Below are 23,988 nucleotides of genomic sequence, written 5' to 3' on the forward strand. Positions count from 1 at the left end.
CTGATGAAGTGGATGCTAAGCTACAGGACTGTTTCGCTAGCAGAGACTAGAATATGTTCCCGGGATTCATCCGTTGGCATTGAGGACTTTACCACAATAGTCAACGGCTTCATTAAGCCGTTGACTACTGTGCATTGACGATGTCGTCCCTACAGTGACCGTACTTATTTCCCAACCAGAAGCCATGGCATACATGCAACATCCACACTGACCTAAAGGCTAGAGCTGCTGCTTTCAAGGAGCAGGACACAAATCTGGACTCTTATAAGAAATTTCCTACGCCCACCGATGAGCCAACAAACAGGCAAAGCGTCGAAACAGGACTAAGATTGTGTCCTACTGCGCCGGCTCTGACACTCATTGGATGTGGCAGGGCTTGCAAACTATCATGGATTATAAAGGGAAACCCAGCCGCGAGCTGCCTAGTGACGTGAGCCTACCAGAGGATCTAAATGCTTTCTATGCTCACTACGAGGCAAGCAACTCTGAACCATGCATGAAAGAATCAGCTGTTACTGATGACTGTGTGATCATGCTCTCCATAGCCAATATGAGTAAAACCTTTAAACAGGTTAACATTCACAAGGCCGCAGGGCCAGACGGATTACCAAGACGTGTACTCAGAGCATGCACTGACCAACAGGCAAGTGTCTTCACTGACATTTTCAACCTCTCCCTGAAACAGTCTTTAAATACCTACATGTTTCAAGCAGACCACCATAGTCCCTGTGCCCAAGAATGCCAAAGTAAGCTGTCTAAATGACTATCGCCCCATAGCACACACATCTTTAGCAATGAAATCCTTTGTAAGGCTGGTCATGGCTCACATCAACACCATTATCCCAGACACCCTGGACCCGCTCCAATTCGCATACCGCCCCAACAGATCCACATATGACGCGATCTCCACATTGCAATTTCCCACCTGGACAAAAGGAACACCTACATGAGAATACTGTTCATTGACTATAGCTCAGCATTCAACACCATAGTGCCCTCCAAGCTCATCACTAAGCCAAGGACCCTGCGATTGCACACCTCCCTCTGCAACCAGATCCTGGAGGGGTGAATAATTAGTCCCCTCCTGTACTCCCTTGACTGCTTGGCCACGCACGCCTCTCCAACACCATCGTTTTGTTTTCCGATGACACAGGCCTGATCACTGACGACGATGAAACAGCTTATAGGGAGGTCGTCAGAGACATGGTAGTGTGGTGCCAGGACAACAAACCTCTCCAAGACAAAGGATCTGATCATGGAGTTCAGGTAAAGGAGTGGCCGGGCACGCCCCCATTCACATCAACGGGGCTGTAGTGGAGTGGGTCGAGAGCTTCAAGAACTCCCTGCCATCCAGAACCTTTATATCAGGCTGTGTCAGAGGAAGGCCCTAAAAAATTTCAGACTGTGCTACAGCACGGCAAGTGTTACCAGAGCACCAAGTCTGTAACCACAAATACCCTGAACAGCTTCTATCCCCAAGCCATAAGACTGCTGAACAGCTAATCAAGGCTACCCAAACTATTTGCATCGACTCCTGTTTTTGTTTTGTTGCACTGACTCTATGCACACTCACTGGACTTCTCACACACACATACATACTACACTGACAGTGTTTAGACTGTTTAGTGCCAAAAATAAGGGGTTAAATGATGTACAAAAATAATATATAGAACAGACACTTCAGAACAAACTGAAGGGGGGGGGGGGGGTGGGGGGGGAAACTATCTGTAGTTCCATAGTGAATAAGTGATTCTATGCATTTGTATGTGCAAATAGCAGTAAGGCCAAAAATAATACACTTGCTGTTAATAATACAATTAAGCATGTGCTCTGGTCACATGCAAAACATTTAAAATTGTTAGAATCTAATATACATGGCACTTGATTAAATCTTAAATTAATGCATTGGTTTGTAAATAGACAATATTCTATATGGTTATCTACAGTATATCCACACAGTCCCTATTCAAACCAGCACCATATTGGTGTTCAATGTTTAGGGCTATTTTTCTAGCTGGTTTGAATTACATTTATAATTTTCAAATGATTAGGGAAAAAAAGGAATTTCAAACTGTACTTGCAGGTGCTATATGAAAAAAAATGTACTCATATGCCACATGGAGGTAGATACTGCAGAAAGTCCTCCGGTCCTCTGTAGCGCAGTTGGTAGAGCATGGCGCTTGCAACACGAGGATAGTGGGTTTGATTCCCTGGACCACCCATACGTAAAAGATGTATGCACTCATAAATAAGCTGCTTTGGATCACGTGTCTGCTAAATGGCATATATTATTAAGTACCCTGTACCGTCCAGCTCCAGGTTAAAATTTCACAAAGGATCAGCTTTCCTTCCCCCAATCATAACATGAACCATTATTGGTTAAAATGCTAAGCTGACCCAAGATCAGTGTCTAGGGGCAACTTCACCCTACAGTTTAACATGGCTGTATAGCACTTCACAAGTAAACAAATGAAACTGAGCCACCTAGTGGTTAATAACAATAAACTATTTTAATGGTTGAACATTTTACATTCACATGGCAAAACAGATAGAAAATGCTAACTCAAATGCTCAATATATAAAAATGTACAATATTTAAAATAACATACACACACATTGACATACAATAAAAACCTAACACATAAAAAGGTTAGAATTTACACTGACTGGCAACAAAGGATTTACAATATATTCCACAACACATTTCTGAGAACGTATGAGACTAATCTTTCAGGGGTCTGTCCATTCATTCTCAGTTAACACATGCATTATTATATTTTATACATAAACAATGTATTTTGGTATGCATTTTTCTCCTCGTCTGTAAATTCTTTGTGCATGTCAAAAGTCTGTTTACATTAGATCTTGACAACGTTAACACTGCTGCGCCAGCTGGTTCTTTACAGTATTTCAAGCACATAGTCACTTTGAAATGGCACATAGAACACACAACAACAAAACACAGATGTAGCCCATGGCATTAAAAGCCTGTATGAAAGATTTGGGAACATTACAGATTCACAACTAAGACAAAAAAAACTTTCAATTTTCTGACAATAAATTAAACTCCTGTGACAATGTTGTATTATCAATTCAATCACGCTTAACAAAGAAATTAATAAACAACCACAGAAAAAGAAGATGCACCCTCATGGAGAGAGAGCTACTCTCTTGATATTCTGAATGTCAGTGTTGTCATCAGTTGATATGCTTTCAATAGGCTGATCCTTTTACAAATACTTTAGCGATACTGCTCTTGGTCTCAATCTACTCTTCACTAACGCTGCATTATGCATGTACAGTATAAACCCCTTGTTAACATATCATGTTAAAATTTCCAAGGGTAATATTTACCATACATTCATAATCTTTACATCTGCACTATGGGGGGCGGGGGTGGGGGGGGGGGGGGGTTGAACCTCAAACCCAATGTCAAACACATAAAATCCAGTCCCCATCAGTGCTTCTTAAAGGGATGTTGCTGGTAGACCTGTGAAGTTAATATGAAAAGCAGAACATCGCCCAACACAACTCCTCTCCATGAAGAAGTTTATGATGAACATGGTGTAATGACCAAAATGTCTTCACTGATGTTCCATACAGGTTCTCTTGACAAGGAGAAGTCAAAATTAATTAATGTCAAGAGCTGAGTAAAAGGAGTAACATTGAGACTAGGGCTTTGTCCCTTTATAGCGCAATTACCCTATGTGCCCTTGTCACAAGTAGTGCACTATAGAGGGGATTAGGGTGCCATTTGGGACACTCTAGGCCTGAGAACTGCCTGTTGCATTGACATTCTGTTATGTTTGCAGCTCCAGGAGAAAGTTTCTATTCTTTAACCTCTCCTCCTCCTCCACTGCAGTGTGGGAGTTCTGCAGGTCCTGTAGGACACTGAACAACCTTGTGACCCCGTCCAGCTTCTTCTCACCTGGGACATGAGAGGTCAGATAACAGAATGGGACCAACCAGCACAGAAATACAGACACACATCTTTCTAACACACTTTAGACTCAGCGATATGACGTTGCACGAGCTTCACCGCAGATGAACACGATGCACTCGTATAAACACATGTGCACGGGTAAGCTTCAAAAGCTATTACCTGAAATCTGCAGGACCGGAAACAACAGAGAAGTTTAGCCTCGCACTTCAATGCTCTTAGTTGTTGCAGAAATCAACCCGATATTGCTGTTCACTTGTCAATTGCTGACTCTACCTTTAAACTATAGGGTGGTAGGTAGCCTAGCAGTTAGTGTTGAGCCAGTAACGGTCGCTGGCTCAAATACCCACGGTGAGTAGGTTATAAATCTGGCAATTTCTTTTACTAAGTTAAAACAGTACAGTATATAAAACATTCTAGTTAACCATGACAATCGCATGCCCTCTTCTTTAAGGCATACAAGGGTATAGAAGGCCATATCATAAAAAATGTTTGATTGTAAAGACGAGCCATAGAAGAGGCTTGTGTCTTTCTTTACAATCATTTTTTTTTTATGATATGCATTCAGAATAATAACCATTATCTTGATTATGTATTGTATATTGTTACAGTATCTTTATGAAAAGAAAAAAGCTTCAAGAACCCTACCTTCCAAAGTCTCCCTGTCATCCTCTTCTTCTGGCTTGATCATCTCTTGGTATTTTTTCCTGAAAGAAAACAAACAATCAAACGTAAAATGTGCATCAGCCTACAGTACCAAAACACAGGAACCTGCAATGCATCTGTGAACAGACTTGGGTTCAAATAGTATTTGCTTTCTTTCAAATACTTTGAGCAATTGATTGAGCCAGAGGAGTGCCAGATGGGGGGGGCTTGCACTTTTGGGACAATTCCATTGGATCCATTGCGCCAGACAAGCTTGATCGAGCGCAGCTAAGTATTTGGAAGAAAACAAATACAATTTGAAGTCAGTTCTGTCTGTGAACAAACAAGGGGGATATAGGTTTCTCCAATATGTTGTGAAGTGTACCTCATAGCTTGTCGGACTCCAATAAGGTGCCGATAGATGAGTTGGGATTCCAGATCCGGGTCGAGGGGATCGTACCACTCCTGTAACGTCACCCCGTGTTTGGTCTTGTCACATCCTGGGTCTGGACAGACAAGAGCAGCTATTGACTCAACCCCATAAACATTATTAACCACCTGTCCAGCACTTGCCACTGGTGTGGCCAAACCTCCTCTGTGAGCACTACTATGTGCGCAGAATTTTGTTCCAGCCCTACTCTAACACACCTGATTTAACTTATCATCTGGAGTTAGATTTTCTGAACCAGGTGTGTTAGAGTAGGGCTAAAACCTTGTACTGTATACATACGGTAAGAGATCAATGGAATGCAGACCATGGGCGATTGCACCGTGGGTGGTAGGAGGCGACAACCTAGTGGTTAAGAGCGTTTGGCCAGTAACCAAAAGGTTGCTGGTTTGAATCCCTGTCAATATGCCCTTTACCAAGGCACTTAACCCTAATTGCTCCTGTAAGTCACTCTGGATAACAGCATCTGCTAAATGACTAAATGTAAAATGCAAATGTGACATGAACATATATTGGGGTTGACATCCATCCAAGCATTTTACCCAAACAGTGTGAAATAGACATGAATAGTAGCCTATATTTAAGCTAATTTTGATGCGCGGCAAATGAGGAGATTCTGGATCTATACCCCACTCTTACCTGATCTATTGTAGCATTGTATTGCATTGCATGGCAGACACGCCAACCTGTGGTACCTGCTTTGTCCTTTTGGTGGCAGCAGCTCCATCGATCTCCTTTGTAAATCCCTGGGTGGTAGGAGCTCATAGTGTCTGTGTTGTGGCTGCAGGCTTTTCTCAGGGCCGAGAGCCACTGATTCAGCTCATTCACACTCTACGGGGGAAAGAGATAAAGAGAGGGGGTAGAGACCCAAGTGGGTGCTACACATTGGTGGTGGATGAGGTGAGCTTCCCGCTTACTACAATATGTAAAGTGCTTTGGGTGTCTAGAAAAAGAGTCCAATCAATTATTATCATCATCATCAATTAATTATTAATCCCATAATTCAAATCTGGGCCCGTATTCATAAAGTGCCTCAGAGTAGGGGTGCTGACCTAGGATCATTTCTGCCTTTTAGATCATAATGAATAAGTCTACATGGATAGGTCGGACCTGATCCTCGATCAGGACTCCTACTCTGAGACACTTGATGAATACAGGCACTGTACTACCAGTGACCAGCACCAGTGCTGTATGTGGTATGGGTTGTGTATTGTGTGGTAGTCACGTGTTCATCTTGCATGTGTTACATGATGTATTATGCATTGATGTTTTTTAACTCGTGTGTGTGTGTGTGTGTGTGTGTGTGTGTGTGTGACCATTTCTTGTGAACATTTATGGCTATAATAATGTTTACTGATTCTGATTCTGAAATACAGTTGGCCTGCATGGCTACCCTATTCCCTATATTGTGCACTACTTTTGACCAGAGCCCAATGCTGGCCCTGGTCAAATGTAGTGCACAATATAGGGAATAGGGTGTTATCTGCTTTGGGGGTCTTGTGAAGAAGCTGACCTTACAGTCCAGGTACAGTGTCTCCACCAGGCCGTTGTCTCGGCTGGAGATGATCTGCATGACGTTGGCACTGCCAAAGCTCTTCTCCTCCACCTTCTCCACTGCTCGGATCCTGGGCAGGGAGATGAAGGAGCTCTTCTGTGATAGCAGGGAAAACAATTTAATTCAATTTAACCATCTGTCACCTTACCTTAGAATTACTACTGCCCGAATTCCAGTCTGTTTGTGCTATCATGCCAACCCCTCGTCACTCATGTTCATGCCAACCATGACAAATAACATGTTTGGCTTGACAAAGACAGCGACGAAGTTGGCAAGAGCACAAACAGATCTGGGACAAGGCTAGAATGACTATACTACAGTGGGGTTTCAGACATACAACACACAGGCACAGAAATAGACAATAAGACAAGAACACAGTAATAAAATAAATTCCTCCGTGATAGTGGGAACACAACAGGGGATGTGGGAGAGATTGTGTTTCATGTAGCGTTTTTCACTTAAGAGCCTTGTACTAGCTGCCATTGGACGCCTGGAAACAAATACCTGGGTAGTGTTCATTATAAAGCAAAAGGAAGATAACGGGCCGAAGCAGAAATTCTCCAATAAAAAAAGTCTACAGTATCAATAAATGTCAATGATTGACTTTAACTACAACAGGTGATCTTCTCAAGCTGAGAAGGCACTCACCTTGGAGTGCTGGGTCCGGGCGTAGGACAGGGTGTCTTTGCTGAGGGTGACGTAGTACTTCTTAAAAGGTGATGTCATCAGCATGCTCTTGTCCTTGGTCTTGTGTAGGAGAATGAAGCCCTCCTTCTCCATGGATCCACACTGGAGACTCATCCTCTGCTGCAGGCCCAGGTCTGGAATACACAGTATTGTCAAGCCATAGGGAATCACTTACAACTAGCTAGCATGGCTAAAATCTTAGCATCCCTAAACATAACAGTAGTGTTTGACATAACCTCTACTATAGCTCTAGAACACACAGCAGAGTCATGTCAGCCCATAGGGAATCAGATGAATGAAAAAGGAAACCGCACAATGCTCTTGATAGCGTCACTGATCTTTAATAAGCTTACGTTTCATCCTCACGGCCTTCGTCAGAGCTTTTGTGATAAAAAAAAAAATGGCACCCTTATGTAGACCTAGCCCCACCCACATGGGTGGCCCATAGGGAATCACAGCTAGCATATAAGGATAACTACTTTGTAAGCAGAACTTGTGTTCTGTTATAATCTCCACCCGGCACAGCCAGAAGAGGACAGCCTCCCCTCATAGCCTGGTTTCTTCCTAGGTTCTGGCCTTTCCAGGGAGTTTTTCCTAGCCACCGTGCTTCTACACCTGCATTGCTTGCTGTTTTGGGTTTTAGGCTGGGTTTCTGTACAGCACTTTGAGATATCAGCTGATGTAAGAAGGGCTATATAGATACATTTGATTGATTTAGCATCCCTAAACACACAGCAGTGTCAGTCCATAGGAAACCACACAGCCATCTTAGCAACCCTAAAAGGTAACATACTGTTTGATTTGATCTCTACTATCAAAAAAAGATAGGCCGAAATAGCTGAATTATACTAAACAAAAATATAAAACGCAACATGTAGCGTTAGTCCTATGTTTCATGAGCTGAAATAAAAGATTCCAGATATCTTCCATACGCACAAAAAGCTAATTTCTCTAAAATGTTGTGAACAAATTTGTTTACATCCCTGTTAGTGAGAATTTCTCCTTTGCCAAGGTAATCCATCCACCTGACAGGTGTGGTATATTAACAAGCTGATTAAACAGCATGATCATTACACAGGTGCACCTTCTGCTGGGGACAACAAAAGGGCACTCTAAAATGTGCAGTTTTGTTACAACACAATGCCACAGATGTCAGTTTTGAGGGAGTGTGCAATTGGCACACTGACTGCAGGAATGTCCACCAGAGCTGTTGCTAGATAATTGAATGTTAACTTCTCTACCATAAGACATCATTTTAGAGAATTTGGCAGTACGTCAAACCGGCCTCAAAACCACAGACCACGCATAACCACGCCAGCCCAGGACCTCTAAATCCGGCTTCTTCACCTGCGGGATCGTCTAAGACCTGCCACCCGGACAGCTGATGAAACAGGAGTATTTCTGTCTGTAATAAAGCCCTTCTGTGGGGAAAAACCTCATTCTGATTGGCTGGGCCAGGCTTCCAAGTGGGTGGGCCTATGCTCTCCCAGGCCCACCCATGGCTGTGCCCCTGCCCAGGCATGTGAAATCCATATATTAGGGCCTAATGAATTTATTTCAATTGACTGATTTCCTTACATGAACTGTGACTCAGTAAAATCGTTGAAATTGTTGCATTTTGCATTTATACCTTTGTTCAGTATAATTGTATTAGTAAAGTCAGTGATTCGAGTTAGTGGCATGGCAAACACTTCAAAGCATTCCACATTAAATGACAGTCAAATACATGCTGTTTCTAACCTCCAGCTAACCATATAGAATTAGCTAATAACCACCAGCTAAAAACATAAGAGCATGGGAGAAATCTTGTTGAGTTTACCCTCTGACTACATATCTTTCATTTTGCTAGGGAATTTGGTTACAGCTAGCCACACATTATAAGAGCATGGAGATATGTTGTAGTGGTTACCCTGTAAAGAATAGGAGATCTTAGAGTTTTCCCTTTGAGGACGACAAATATGCTAAGGATATAGCTATTGGCTAACTTAAATTCTGCAAGGAAACATTCTATGTTATCAATAACAGGGAATTAATTGCATAGACTATACAAAAGTACAATACAGGTCAAAGGTTTGGACACTTAATCATTCAAGGGTTTTCTTTATTTTTACTACATTGCAGAACAATAGTGAAGACATCAAAACTATGAAATAACACATATGGAATCATGAAGTAACCAAAAGTGTTAAACCAATCAAAATATATTTTAGATTTGAGATTCTTCAAAGCAGCCACCCTTTTCCTTGACAGCTTTGCACACTTGGCATTCTCTCAACCAGCTTCACCTGGAATGCTTTTCCAACAGTCTTGAAGGAGTTCCCACTTACTCTGAGCACTTGTTGGCTGCTTTTCCTTCACTCTGCGGTCCAAAATATCCCAAACCATCTCAATTCGGTTGAGGTCAGGTGATTGTGGGGACCAGGTAATCTGATCCAGCACTCCATCACTCTCCTTCTTGGTCAAATAGACCTTACACAGCCTGGAGGTGTGTTGGGTCATTGTCCTGTTGAAAAACAAATGATACTCCCACTCAGCCAAAACCAGATGGGATGGCGTATCGCTGCAGAATGCTGTGGTAGCCATGCTGGTTAAGTGTGCCTTGAAATCTAAATAAATCACAGTCAGTGTCACCAGCAAAGCACCCCCACACCATAGCACCTCCTCCTCCATGCTTCATGGTGGGAACCACACATGTGGAGATCATCCGTTCACCTACTCTGCATCTCACAAAGATACGGTGGTTGGAACCAAAAATCTCAAATTTGGACTAATCAGACCAACATTGCTCATGTTTCTTGGCCCAAGTAAGTCTCTTCTTCTTATTGGTGTCCTTTACTAGTGGTTTCTTTGCAGCAATTCGACCATGAAGGCCTAATTCATGCAGTCTCCTCTGAACAGTTGATGTTGAGATGTGTCTGTTACTTGAAATCTGAAGCATTTATTTGAGATGCAATTTCTGAGGCTGGTAACTAATGAACCTATCCTCTGCAGCAGAGGTAACTCTGGGTCTCCTTTCCTGAGTCAGTCCTCATGAAAGTCAGTTTCATCATAGCACTTGATGGTTTTTGCGACTGCACTTTTAGAAACTTTCAAAGTTCTTGAAATTTTCCCGGATTGACTGCCCTTCATGTCTTAAAGTAATGGACAGTCGTTTCCTTTTCCTTATTTGAGCTGTTCTTGCCATAATATGGACTTGGTCTTTAACCAAATAGGGCCATCTTCAGTATAACACCCCTACCTTGTCACAACAGAACTGAATCCACAAACTAACTTTTAACAAGGCACACCTGTTAATTTAAATGTATTTCAGGTGAATACCTCATGAAGCTGGTTGAGAGAATGCCAAGAGTGCGCAAAGCTGTCATCAAGGCAAAGGGTGGCTACCTTGAAGAAGCTCAAATATATTTTGATTTGTTTCACACTTTTTCAGTGTTATTTCATAATTTTGATGTCTTCACTATTATTCTGCAATGTAGAAAATCGTACAAATAAAGAAAAACCCTGGTATCAGTAGGTGTGTTCAAACGTTTGACTGGGACTGTATATGCACATCCCTTCAAATTAGTGGATTTGGCCATTTCAGCCACACCTGTATAAAATCATGCACACAGCCATGCAATCTCCATAGACAAACATTTGCAATACAACGGCCTTACTGAAGAGCTCAGTGACTTTCAACGTGGCACCATCAAAGGATGCCACCTTTCCAACAAGTCAGTTCGTCAAATTTCTGCCCTGCTTGAGTTGCCCCGGTCAACTTTAAGTGCTGTTATTGTGAAGTGGAAACGTCTAGGAGCAACAATGAAAGTGGCTGAGCCATCGTCTGTCCTCGGTTGCAACACTAACTACCGAGTTCCAAACTGCCTCTGGAAGCAACGTTAGCGCAATAACTTTTTGTCAGGAGCTTCATGAAATGGGTTTCCATGGCCGAGCAGCCGCACACAAGCCTAAGATCATCATGCGCAATGCCAAACGTCGGCTGGAGTGGTGTAAAGCTCGCCGCCATTGGATTATGGAGCAGTGGAAATGCCTTCTCTGGAGTAATGAATCTCCCTTCACCATCTGGCAGTCATGAATCTGGGTTTGGCGGACGCCAGACCAGGAGAACGCTATGTGCCCAAATGCATAGTGCCAACTGTACAGTTTGGTGGAGGAGGAATAATGGTCTGGGGCTGTTTTTCATGGTTCGGGCTAGGCCCCTTAGTTCCAGTTAAGGGAAAACATAACGCTACAGCATAGAATCATCTAGAATGTAATTGTATGTTTCCAACTTCGTGGCAACAGTTTGGGGATGGCTCTTTCCTGTTTCAGCATGACAATGCCCCCATGCACAAAGTGAGGTACATACAGAAGTTGTTTGTCGAGATCGGTGTGGAAGAACTTGACTGGCCTGCACAGAGCCTTGACCTCAACCCCTACGAACACCTTTGGGATGAATTGGAACGCTGACTGCAAGCCAGGCCTAATCGCCCAACATCAGTGCCTGAACCCACTAATGCTCGTGCCTGAATGGAAGCAAGTCACTGCAGCAATGTTCCAACATCTAGTGGAAACCTTCCCAGAAGAGTGGAGAGTGTTATCAAATAAAATGTTATTGGTCACATATTTAGCAGATGTTATTGCGGGTGTAGTGAAATGCTTGTTATTGCAGCAAAGTGGGGACCAACTCCATATGAATGCCCATGACTTTGGAATGAGATGTTCGACGAGCAGGTGTCCACATACTTTTGGTCATATAGTGAATGTTATAGTGTTTACCTTCAGAGTTGTCACAGCTGACCAGTCTACTAATGAAGTCTTTGAGCTGGGTGATACCAAGCTGGATGGCTGGCTGCAGTGGCCCCATCCAGGGCTCTTTGGAGCAGCAGGTCAGAGTGTCCAGGTTACCAATGGTCTGAATGGCCTGTAGGGGTATGGCGGATGGGAGAAGAAGAGTTGTACCACTAAAAGTATATTTCTAACACAGATGGCAACCGGGAACTAAATCCACAATTTTGTGCCTACAGTAGCAGCAGTGCGTAGAACCACCATTTTGTGCCTACCTTAGTGAGTTGCAGTAGTGTGCGGCACTACCATTTTGTGCCTACCTTAGCCAGTAGCAGCAGTGTGCGACTGGTGCGGGCGTCCGCATGTTTCTCCCGGAGGTGGAAAAGCTTGGGGGACATGATAGCCGGAGAGATGAAGCGCAGACACAGGAAACTGGTCACGGCTATAAACTTCACCTTCTGCAAACACAGGCCACACAACAGAGATTACACTGAGTGGGGGAGTTATCATTATCATTTTAAGTTTCATTTTGATTTCAACATCCAAGGTATCAAAAATAAACCAACATTTAAAAAAAATGAGTAATCCCTTCAAGGATGGGATTAGGGCTGTGGCAATCAACCAGTGATTGTCATGCAAATAACGGGCTGTTTTACTGTAATTTGCAAGTAATTAACAAACACATTTAGCATCCCCTGGTTTCCACGTATTGCCTACAAACTACTGATTTGGACCTTCAGCACATCTACATTTTAAAAAGTCAAATCCATTTAATATAGCCTACACCCTCACAATAAATCCATTATATATTTTAGACAGGTCTAAAGAAACATGAAATGTAGCCTGTTTCAGAATAACATTACAGCATAATCTGAGTTGTCCTTATGTTAGGCCCTGATCTGGCTATGCCATACGGCTGTGGGCTATACTAGTTAATTTAGCAGACAATATTTGCTTAGAATTCCATGGTATTGTTTTATAGTATGGAGAATAGGCCTATAGTTGAACATAGCTGAATCAAATAGAAAGGATATTTTCCCCAAATTATTTCTGAGGGACTCCGCACATGCGGCTATTTTGTGTTGAGCAGTTAACAAAAGAACAGGTCCTCCTATATGCTCATTTAGAGTTATTCATGCAACTTAAGATGTGATACAAACCTTAGAATGTATCAAAAATCAAAACATAAAGCCCAAGGCTGCATGACGCAACTAATGATGATTTGAAAAAAGTTTGCATGAGGCAAAAGCTCTACTCCGTTTCTTGCTCAGACTACACACTTCAGTCTCTCATTCACAATTTGACAAACACTTGATAATACTCTCATCCATCAGACTATTCTTAATTTAACCTATGCCCTACATATAGGTTACTAATATACACACACAAAGTATGTGGACACCCCTTCATATTAGTGGATTTGGCTATTTCAGCCACACCCGTTGCTGACAGGTGTATAAAATTGAGCACACCGCTATGCAATCTCCACACACAAACATTGGCAGTAGAATGACCTTACTGAAGAGCTCAGTGGCTTTCGACATGACACAACAAGTCAGTTTGTCAAATTTCTGCCCTACTATAGCTGCCCCGGTCAACTGTAAGTGCTGTTATTGTGAAGTGGAAATGTCTAGGAGCAACAACAGCTCAGCCATGAAGTGGTAGGCCGCACAAGCTCACAGAATGGGACCGCCGAGTGCTGAAGCGTGTTGCACATAAAACTTGTCTGTCCTCGGTTGCAACACTCACTACCGGAGTTCCAAACTGTATCTGGAAGCAAAGTCTGGACCAACACTTTACATGTTGTGTTTATATTTTTGTTCAGTATATTATTAGCCTAAATTATGACTATCCAATCATCACATTAAGAATAGTAGGCACTTACATAAGTCTGCAAAATGCAATGATTCATGGAATGCTTTATTATAAAAGGTGCTTTTTTAATGGTGAAAATTTTCTTCCCCAAACTTGAAACTTATGCACCGCTTATGTATCCCAGGTAGGCTACACTGTTGTAAAGCGGATTAATGTGCCTAATTTTAAGAATTTAGCAATAAATATAGCAGCCTGACCAAGCTGGGATCCTCTTTTTTTTTCTTATTATTATTTTTTCATTATTTTTTTTTTTTTTACATGTCCAGTCAAAACTCACACGCGATTGTGCAATGACGGATTATAAGAACACGTTTCACCAGGCTCTGCAGGCTACATCCTCTCCAATCGTGTTACAGGAGTCCTAGGCCTATAGGCTACGTTTTTTTGTTATTGGGTCACTTTAGTTGTGATACAAACCTTATCAAAACATATAGGCCTATGGGCTAGGCTACATGATGTGTGCGACTATGATATTGAAAAAGTCAACAACAAAAAAAGGCATGCGCTGTTTCTTGCCTTAGACTGCACACACTGAGCACAAATGATAATACATCATTCACAAGTGATAATACTGTCACCCATCAGACTATTCTCAATTTAATCTTGTCTTTACATATACTAAATAATATATACAGTATGTGTGAAATTAGTCTTGATTTAGAATGGACCATAATCATGTATATGTCGTAACAGGGGCAGGAGAAAGAAATACGTAATTTTCATGCCAACAAGGTAGGGTACTTATGTTGTAAAGCCTGTGGTGGTCCTGTGTGGCTCAGTTGGTAGAGCATGGTGCTTGCAATGCCAGGGTTGCGGATACAATTCCTACGGGGGACCAGTACAAAAAAAGTATGAAAATGTATGCACTCACTACTTTAAGTCGCTCTGGAAAACATGCATACGCTAAAATGTAAAAGCGAAGCAATGTGCTTAATATTAGAAAAGTTGAGAAATAGAGGAAGCTGATCGTATCCACTTATTTTTAATAGAGGCCATCAAAACGTTGTTCTCTCACACAATTGTGACCCGATTAAGGAAACTAGGCATATGTCGCAAGTCACGACTTCACAGGAGAGCCGTTTGAATGTAAAAAATATATTTTTTTAATCAAAATGCGTTTTTGGGCAGAAATGCCTTCTCGAACATGTGAACTTTCATGTGCCTTAATAACAAACTTGTATGCCATCTGTAAATACGAATAAAAGTGTTAAATTACAAGCCTTGTTGGTTAAGCCACACAAAAAGACAGCAACCTTCCGACTAGCCATGATTGGCTGAGATAATGAGTGGGCTGGACATGCCGAGAGATGAGTTTGGATTGGTCTGCCATATACTGTAGGACTCTGTCTATTTGAGCTTGTCAGTCCGTGTTGGTAATCCTGTCCAATGTGGCTTTAACAAAAAAAAACGTCTTGTGTAGTGGAGCTGCATAAGAGTTGCTCTCCACTTTCTGGAGGATCAAGTTTTGAAATCAGTGGAATTAGAATATGATAGCTAAAGAGACGCAGAAAACACCTGTTTTCGGATTACATCTTCAAACTAAGGGCAACCGTGGTATGGCATTCCTGATAGGGAGTTTCATCCATCATGCATGATGATGTATACAGGTAAGACAGTCTAGCTTTAGCTAGCTACATTTTCAGATATTACACGTTTCTAATCTTGACAGAAAGTGGTTTCATTTCAAGCTAAAGTGTACTGTTAGCTAGCTAGCGGACATTATTACTCGTATCCCAGAGCCGTATTCATGCTTGGTAGTAACGCCATGATTTTGCACTGTGTTCATTGTTGTTTAACTACCTAACGTTACCTGGCTGGCTTGTTACGTGACGTGTGTGATCTTACACATTGTTTACCTAGCTAGCTTCATTGTTTACGTAGCTACATGTCTTAAGCTAAAGTATACTGTTAGCTAGCTAACGTTAGCTGGCTGGCTCCCTAGCTGACGTTATTATTCGTATCCCAGAGCCATTTGCTTTTCTAGTTGGAGCCTAATGTTAGCTAGCTAAAATTTTACCTGGTCGGTTAGCTCACAGCACTGTGGCATTGTTGGCGCTAATCATTGTTGTTTAACTAGGTAATGTTAGCTGGCTGGTTCGTTATCTAACGTGACGTGTGTGAACATACACGGCTGAAAACACAATCATCGTGGGATGAATGAATGAGTGACGAATTTCTGGGGCAAGGGGAGTCCATTTAAAAATCATTCCTCCTTCCCTCGCCCTGCAAGTGTATACTCGTCAGACGTCATCAGAAGTGTCCACTTAATTTGAGGTCTGAGAGGATAGGGTGTGTCTTAAGTGTTTGGACTGCAACCATTGTTTACCTAGCTAGCTAGCTATACGTCTTTAGCTAAAGTGTACTGTTAGCTAGCTAGCTAACGTCCCTAGCTGACGTAAACAAATCATCGGCCAGAGAGTCAAGTGTGCACTCCGAGAGCGAAATGAGATGTGTGGAGCTAAAGCTTAAGAGGGTGTGAACGATGCTGAATGGGTGTAGACAAAGAATAGCTCTTCACTACATTCCAAAACATTCAAAGGCCATTTCTGCAAAAGTGAGTTTACAAGTTGATCAACTTTGAAAGCAGAATTACTTTCACATTGTTCCACAAATGCAGTGTATGATATACCATTTTGTAGCTCTGAGTCTATACTTTTATCCAATGTAAAAAACTATTTCAAATTTTGCTACATAAGACTGAATCCAGGTCGTGAGTCACAATTGCACAGCCTATAGAAATGTTGCGCAAAATGAGCTCATGGGCTCTCATGAAGTGTTTCATTTGATTTTGGATTTAGTGTGCATTGATGACAGAGTGATTAGAAGGACAATAGAGTTCTGAGTACCAGGCCATTAGCGACTGGCAGTTAGCAAGTTTGGTAGGCTACTAATGACCGTCAGCGTAATCAGAGCAGTTTTGGAGCCTAGTTACCGTGACTGTTGAATTTGACTCAGGTGTGGCGGTAATATGGTGACCATAACAGCCCTAGATGGGATTCATATAGGACCCCACCTATACAATGCTAGGGGAAACACTGCTGTTGTACTAACCCTATACTCAGGCTCAGGAAAGCGCTTGTTGACGCACTGGTAGAGCTGTTGGAAGGCCTGGCAGAGTGCAACAGGGCAGTAGGAGGCTGACTGGACGATCGCATGGAGCAACTCAGAAAGGTAGGACTGCAGGAGGCTGGTGCTCTGCTGGATCACCTCAGCCTCAGTGTGCACCCGGTGGAGGCCCGTACACCTACACAACACACACGCACGCACGCACACAAGTCATCTACAGTAGTCAGACAATGAATAATGAGATGTAGCATGTGTCCCTAAGTATGAAAATTAAGATGCATCTTTTCTTGTGAAAACTAGGAAAAAGTCTCTGCACACTTCCAGTCAGATGCACATTTCTTAAAATTTTACCTGAGCTTTTCGGTCAGTCAACCTTCATCGGAGCATCGACTGACTGAAAGCTCAGCTACAATTAAAGCAATATGTATTTCACGGGAAGTGTACAAAGACTTTTTCCTATTTCTCCAGTTGCCTTTTGCCTCCAGCACCTTCACTAAATCAACACTGGGTGTGAGGTAGATTCTGCCCACATCATCTTGAAATCTTACCCAGCCTCCTTCAACTCCACTTTGTTAGGGTCCAGCTCTACATACTTCTTCTCCTCAAAGATCCTGTTGATCAAGGGGCCAAGAAGCCTGTGCAGATACTGCATTCCTGCCACCTGTGGTAGTCAGATGGCAAAATGGCCACCATGCTACAGTATTTGTGGGAAAACATTTTAAGCATCTGTCCAATGCTCCACTTTTGAATGAAAACATAGCTTATGAATTAAAATCATCGTAAAATGGATATCCTTCAATACACATGTAAAAACACTACCGGTCAGAACACCGACTCATTCGAGGGTTTTTCCTTTATTTGTACTATTTTCTACATTGTAGAAAAATATTAGACATCAAAACTATGAAATACTACATGATTCAGTATTTGTTAACCCCCCCCCCCCAAAAAAAGTGTCAAACAAATCAAAATATATTTTATATTTGAGATTATTCAAATAGCCACCCTTTGCCTCGCCTTCTATTATGTCTTCTACAGTTTTGCACACTCTTGGCATTCTCTCAACCAGCTTCACCTGGAATGTTTGTCCAACAGTCTTGAAGGAGTACCCACATATGCTGAGCACTTGTTGGCTGCTTTTGCTTCACTCGGAGGTCTGACTCATACCAAACCATCTCAATTTGGTTGAGGTCGGAGGATTGTGAAGGCCAGGTCATCTGATGCAGCACTCCATCACTCTCCTTCTTGGTCAAATAGCCCTTACACAGCCTGGAGGTGTGTTGGGTCATTGTCCTGTTGAAAAACAAAATGGTAGTCCCACTAAGCCCAAACCAGATGGGATGGCGTATCGCTGCAGAATGCTGTAATAGTCATGCTGGTTAAATGTGCCTTGAATTCTAAATAAATCACAGATAGTGTCACCAGCAAAGCACCTCCACACCATAACACCTACTCCTCCATGCTTTACGGTGGGAAATACATATGGGGAGATTATCTGTTCACCCACACCACAACTCACAAAGACACGGCGGTTGGAACCAAATATCTCCAATTTGGACTCCAGACCAAAGTACAAATGTCCACCAGTCTAATGTCAATTAATGCTTGTGTTTCTTGGCCCAAGCAAGTCTCTTCTTATTGGTGTCCTTTACTAGTTGTTTCTTTGCAGCAACCATGAAGGCCTTGTTCATGCAGTCTCCTCTGAACAATTGATGTTGAGATTGAACAGCTGCCTCCGGTAAGACAAGGGGTAGAGGTCTGTGTCTATTTGTAAATAACAGCTGGTGAACAAAATCTAATATTAACACCTGGGGGCAGCCCGTTAGGAAGGCCAGGATCCAGTTGCGGAGGGAGGTGTTTAGTCCCAGGGTCCTTAGCTTAGTGATGTGCTTTGAGGGCGCTATGGTGTTGAACGCTGAGCTGTAGTCAGTGAATAGCATGGTAGGCTTGTGTCACTGGGCAGCTCGCGGCTGTGCTTCTCTTTGTAGTCCGTAATGGTTTGCAATGCCAGCTACATCCGACGAGCGTCGGATCCGGTGTAGTACAATTCGATCTTATTCCTGTATTGACGCTTTGCCTGTTTGATGGTTCGTCGGAGGGCATAGAGGGATTTCTTATAAGCGTCCGTGTTAGTCCCGCTCCTTGACAGCAGCAGCTCTACCCTTTAGCTCAGTGTGGATGTTGCCTGTAATCCATGGCTTGTGGTATGTACGTACAGTCACTGTGGGAACGACGTCATCGATGCACTTATTGATGAAGCCAGTGACTGATATGGTGTACTCCTCATTGCCATCAGAAAAATCTCGGAACATATTCCAGTTTATGCTAGCAAAACCATCCTGTAGCTTAGCATCTGACCACTTCCTTACTGAGCGTGTCACTGGTACTTCCTGCTTTTAGTTTTTGCTTTTAAGCAGCAATCAGGATAGTTATGGTCAGATTTGCCAAACGGAGGGTGAGGGAAAGGTTTGTACGCATCTCTGTGTGTGTGTGGAGTAAAGGTGGTCGAGTTTTTGTTTTTTTTTTGTGTTTTTTTTTTGTAACATGCTGGTAGAAATTAGGTCAAATGAATTAAAGTTTGCCTGCATTACAGTCCCCGGCCTCTAGGAGCGCCGCCTCTGAATGAGCATTTTGTTGTTTGCTTAGGGCCTTTTTTTTCTTCAATTTCTGCCCAAAATGACATACTCAAATCACCTTTTAAGTTTGTGGAAATGTGAAATTAATGTAGGCGAATACAACACAATAGATCTGGTAAAAGATAATACAAAACAAAAACATCCGTTTTCTCATATATATGTGTGTGTGTGTGTGTGCATATAGTTGAAGTTGGAAGTTTACATTCTTAGGTTGGAGTCATTAAAACTTGTTTTTCAACCACTCCACAAAATTCTTGTTAACAAACTATAGTTTTGGCAAGTCGGTTAGGACATCTACTTTGTGCAGAATAATACTGTGAAAATTATGATTATGCCCTTTTAGTGTAAGAGCATGTTTTGGTGGGAAGGAGTTTTGGCCTGCTTGGTGACATCACCAGGTGGGAAATTAGTTTATAGACCAATAAGAAAGAGTTCCAAACCTCTCCGCTAGATGTCAGTTTTCCCCTCACCACTCGGACCATTATGACTGTCCTTGATAAATTCTTGCTTGAGAAATTGCTCTTTGCTAAGAAGCCGTTTGTTTTATGTTTGACCGTTAAAAACAATCACAGTATCTAGTTTCCATCCAATTGGCGACAGATTTTCAGGCAAATTTTCAAAAATACGCACATTTTCCACCAGTGGTGTTTCCACCAAATTAACTAGTTGCAGATACCAAATCAATGAGGGATTACATACGGCACACAATGTAATTTTTCGCTGAAGTTTTCATGTACCGAATAAAAATATAAAGTTCAATGTGTTTCCATTGCATTTAACTGTACCGATAGTTGTCACAAAAACATGTGTTAAATATCAAATGTGCCTACTCTGGTCTTGGCACGTGCACTCTAGCCAACTGCTCGCATAGTGTGGGTAGGCTGTGCGGCCGGGTAGGTTAGTCTACGCATGAGATTATTAAGGATAAACGAGAATATTTTTATTTGTCAAACGGCAGTCAAGCGTCTATCATCATGCCACCAGAATAAGACCCTCAATATTTATTGGAAAGGAGCATCAAGAGCACCGTGCACTTTCACCACCCTGTGAAGTTCATCATAATTTATTTAATCTGTAGCCTAAAACTGCATGGTTTTCCGAGTCGTCGTGGAAGGACCACACACACCATATTGCATGATTCCAAATGTAATTCGATATGATGGTTGTTATATCAATATTTGCGCATATAGGTGTTTTCACCACAATTTCTCACGTAATTAATTTTAGAGACAAAACGATCCCACCATGTCCATGTCGGAATTTATAAAGTTGCACCAAAACTTGTTTCCATCACAGATATCGTGACTTTTTTCACATAACTTTGGATGGAAACGCGCTTTGTAAGGTACTTAATTGTTACCCAGACATTTTTTGCTAATGAGATAAAAACAGCTGTATTTGACCTTTAATGCAAGAAATATACTAAATACAGTTGAAGTCGGAAGTTTACATACACTTAGGTTGGAGTCATTAAAACTTGTTTTTCAACTCCTCCACAAATGTCTTGTTAACAAACCATAGTTCTGGCAAGTCGTTTAGGACATTACTTTGTGCATGACACAAGTCATTTTTCCAACAATTGTTTACAGACAGATTATTTCACTTATAATTCACTATCACAATTCCAGTGGTCAGAAGTTTACATACACTAAGTTGACAGTACCTTTAAACAGCCTGGAAAATACCACAAAATGATGTCATGGCTTTAGAAGCTTCTAATAGGCTAATTGAAATTTGAGTCAATTGGAGGTGTGGATGTATTTCAAGGCCTACCTTCAAACCCAGTGTCACTGCTTGACATCATGGGAAAATCAAAAGAAACCAGCCAAGACCTCCGAAAAAAATTGTAGACCTCCAAAAGTCTGGTTCATCCTTGGGAGCAATTTCCAAACGCCTGAAGGTACCACGTTCATTTGTACAAACAATAGTACGCAAGTATAAACACTATGGGACCACGCAGCCGTCATACCGCTCAGGAAGGAGACGCGTCCTGTCTCCTAGAGATAAACATACTTTGGTGCGAAAAGTGCAAATCAATACCAAAACAACAGCAAAGGACTTTGTAAAGATGCTGGAGGAAACAGGAACAAAATAATCTATATCCACAGTGAAATAAGTCCTATATCGACATAACCTGAAAGGCCGCTCAGCAAGGAAGATGCCACTGCTCCAAAACCTCCATAAAAAACCCAGACTATGGTTTGCAACTGCACATGGAGACAAAGATTGTACTTTCTGGAGAAATGTCCTTTGGTCTGATGAAAAAAATATATAACTGTTTGGCCATAATGACCATCTTTATGTTTGGAGGAAAAAGGGGGAGGCTTACAAGCCGAAGAACACCATACCAACCGTGAAGCAGGTGGGTGGCAGCATCATGTTGTGGGGGTGCTTTGCTGCAGGAGGGACTGGTGCACTTCACAAAATAGATGGTACCGTGAGGATGGAAAATTATGTGGATATATTGAAGCAACATCTCAAGACATCAGTCAGGAAGTTAAAGCTTAGTCGCAAATGGGTCTTCCAAATGGACAATGACCCCAAGCATACTTCCAAAGTTGTGGCAAAATGGCTTGAGGACAACAAAGTCAAGGTATTGGAGTGGCCATCACAAAGCCCTGATCTCAATCCTATAGAACATTTGTGGGCAGAACTGAAAAAGCGTGTGCGAGCAAGGAGGCCTACAAACCTGACTCAGTTACACCAGCTCTGTCAGGAGGAATGGGCCAATATTCACCCAACTTATTGTGGGAAGCCTGTGGAAGGCTACCTGAAACATCTGACCGAAGTTCAACAATTTAAAGGCAATGCTACCAAATACTAATTGAGTGTATGTAAACTTCTGACCCACTGGGAATGTGATGAAAGAAATAAAAGATGAAATAAATCACTCTACACTATTATTCTGACATTTCACATTCTTAAAATAAAAGTGATGATCCTTACTGACCTAAGACAGAGAATTTTTACTCGGATTAAATGTCAGGAATTGTGAAAAACTGAGTTTAAATGAATTTGGCTAAGGTGTATGTAAACTTCCGACTTCAACTGTGTGTGTGTGTGTGTGTGTGTGTGTGTGTGTGTGTGTGTGTGTGTGTGTGTGTGTATATATATATATATACACACATACTGCAAAAAAAAATAATAAAGGGAACACTAAAATAACACATCCTAGATCTGAATGAATGAAATAATCTTAAATACTTTTTTCTTTACATAGTTGAATGTGCTGACAACAGAATCACACAAAAATAATCAATGGAAATCCAATTTATCAACCCATGGAGGTCTGGATTTGGAGTCACACTCAAAATTAAAGTGGAAAACCACAATACAGGCTGATCCAACTTTGATGTAATATCTTTAAAACAAGTCAAAATTAGGCTCAGTAGTGTGTGTGGCCTCCACGTGCCTGTATGACCTCCCTACAACGCCTAGGCATGCTCCTGATGAAGTGGCGGATGGTCTCCTGAGGGATCTCCTCCCAGACCTGGACTAAAGCATCCGCCAACTCCTGGACAGTCTGTGGTGCAACGTGGCGTTGGTGGATGGAGCGAGATATGACGTCCCAGATGTGCTCAATTGGATTCAGGTCTGGGGAACGGGCGGGCCAGTCAATAGCATCAATGCCTTCCTCTTGCAGGAACTGCTGACACACTCCAGCCACATGAGGTCTAGCATTGTCTTGCATTAGGAGGAACCCAGGGCCAACCGCACCAGCATATGGTCTCACAAGGGGTCTGAGGATATCATCTTGGTACCTAATGGCAGTCAGGCTACCTCTGGCGAGCACATGGAGGGCTGTGCAGCCCCCCAAAGAAATGCCACCCCACACCATGACTGACCCACCGCCAAACCGGTCATGCTGGAGGATGTTGCAGCCAGCAGAACGTTCTCCACAGCGTCTCCAGACTCTGTCACGTCTGTCACGTGCTCAGTGTGAACCTGCTTTCATCTGTGAAGAGCACATGGCGCCAGTGGCGAATTTGCCAATCTTGGTGTTCTCTGGCAAATGCCAAACGTCCTGCACGGTGTTGGGCTGTAAGCACAACCCCCACCTGTGGACGTCGGGCCCTCATACCACCCTCATGGAGTCTGTTTCTGACCGTTTGAGCAGACACATGCACATTTGTGGCCTGCTGGAGGTCATTTTGCAGGGCTCTGGCAGTGCTCCTCCTGCTCCTCCTTGCACAAAGGTGGAGGTAGCGGTCCTGCTGCTGGGTTGTTGCCCTCCTACGGCCTCCTCCACGTCTCCTGATGTACTGGCCTGTCTCCTGGTAGCGCCTCCATGCTCTGGACACTATGCTGACAGACACAGCAAACCTTCTTGCCACAGCTCGCATTAATGTGCCATCCTGGATGAGCTGCA

The 23,988-nt window shown here is 42.5% G+C and overlaps 1 protein-coding gene across 2 annotated transcripts in view; it reads right to left on the reverse strand.

The window, feature by feature from the left end:
- Positions 1 to 2,487: 2,487 nt before the first annotated feature.
- The window catches only part of rasa4 (RAS p21 protein activator 4), a 76,447-nt gene continuing 54,946 nt past the window's right edge, over positions 2,488 to 23,988 (reverse strand). For both annotated transcript variants that reach the window (XM_014197850.3, XM_014197849.3), the window contains 10 exons: positions 17,532 to 17,644; positions 16,969 to 17,161; positions 12,363 to 12,500; positions 12,034 to 12,178; positions 7,237 to 7,409; positions 6,547 to 6,684; positions 5,729 to 5,864; positions 4,971 to 5,091; positions 4,589 to 4,647; positions 2,488 to 3,928 (listed from right to left, as the gene is read on the reverse strand). In XM_014197850.3, coding sequence (XP_014053325.1) covers positions 3,801 to 3,928; positions 4,589 to 4,647; positions 4,971 to 5,091; positions 5,729 to 5,864; positions 6,547 to 6,684; positions 7,237 to 7,409; positions 12,034 to 12,178; positions 12,363 to 12,500; positions 16,969 to 17,161; positions 17,532 to 17,644 — 1,344 coding nt within the window. In that variant the 3' untranslated portion in view covers positions 2,488 to 3,800. The remainder of the gene's footprint in view (positions 3,929 to 4,588; positions 4,648 to 4,970; positions 5,092 to 5,728; positions 5,865 to 6,546; positions 6,685 to 7,236; positions 7,410 to 12,033; positions 12,179 to 12,362; positions 12,501 to 16,968; positions 17,162 to 17,531; positions 17,645 to 23,988) is intronic.

The sequence above is a fragment of the Salmo salar genome, chromosome 04 (genome assembly GCF_965601325.2).
Source record: "Salmo salar chromosome 04, fSalSal1, whole genome shotgun sequence".
Classification (NCBI taxonomy): Eukaryota; Metazoa; Chordata; class Actinopteri; order Salmoniformes; family Salmonidae; genus Salmo; species Salmo salar.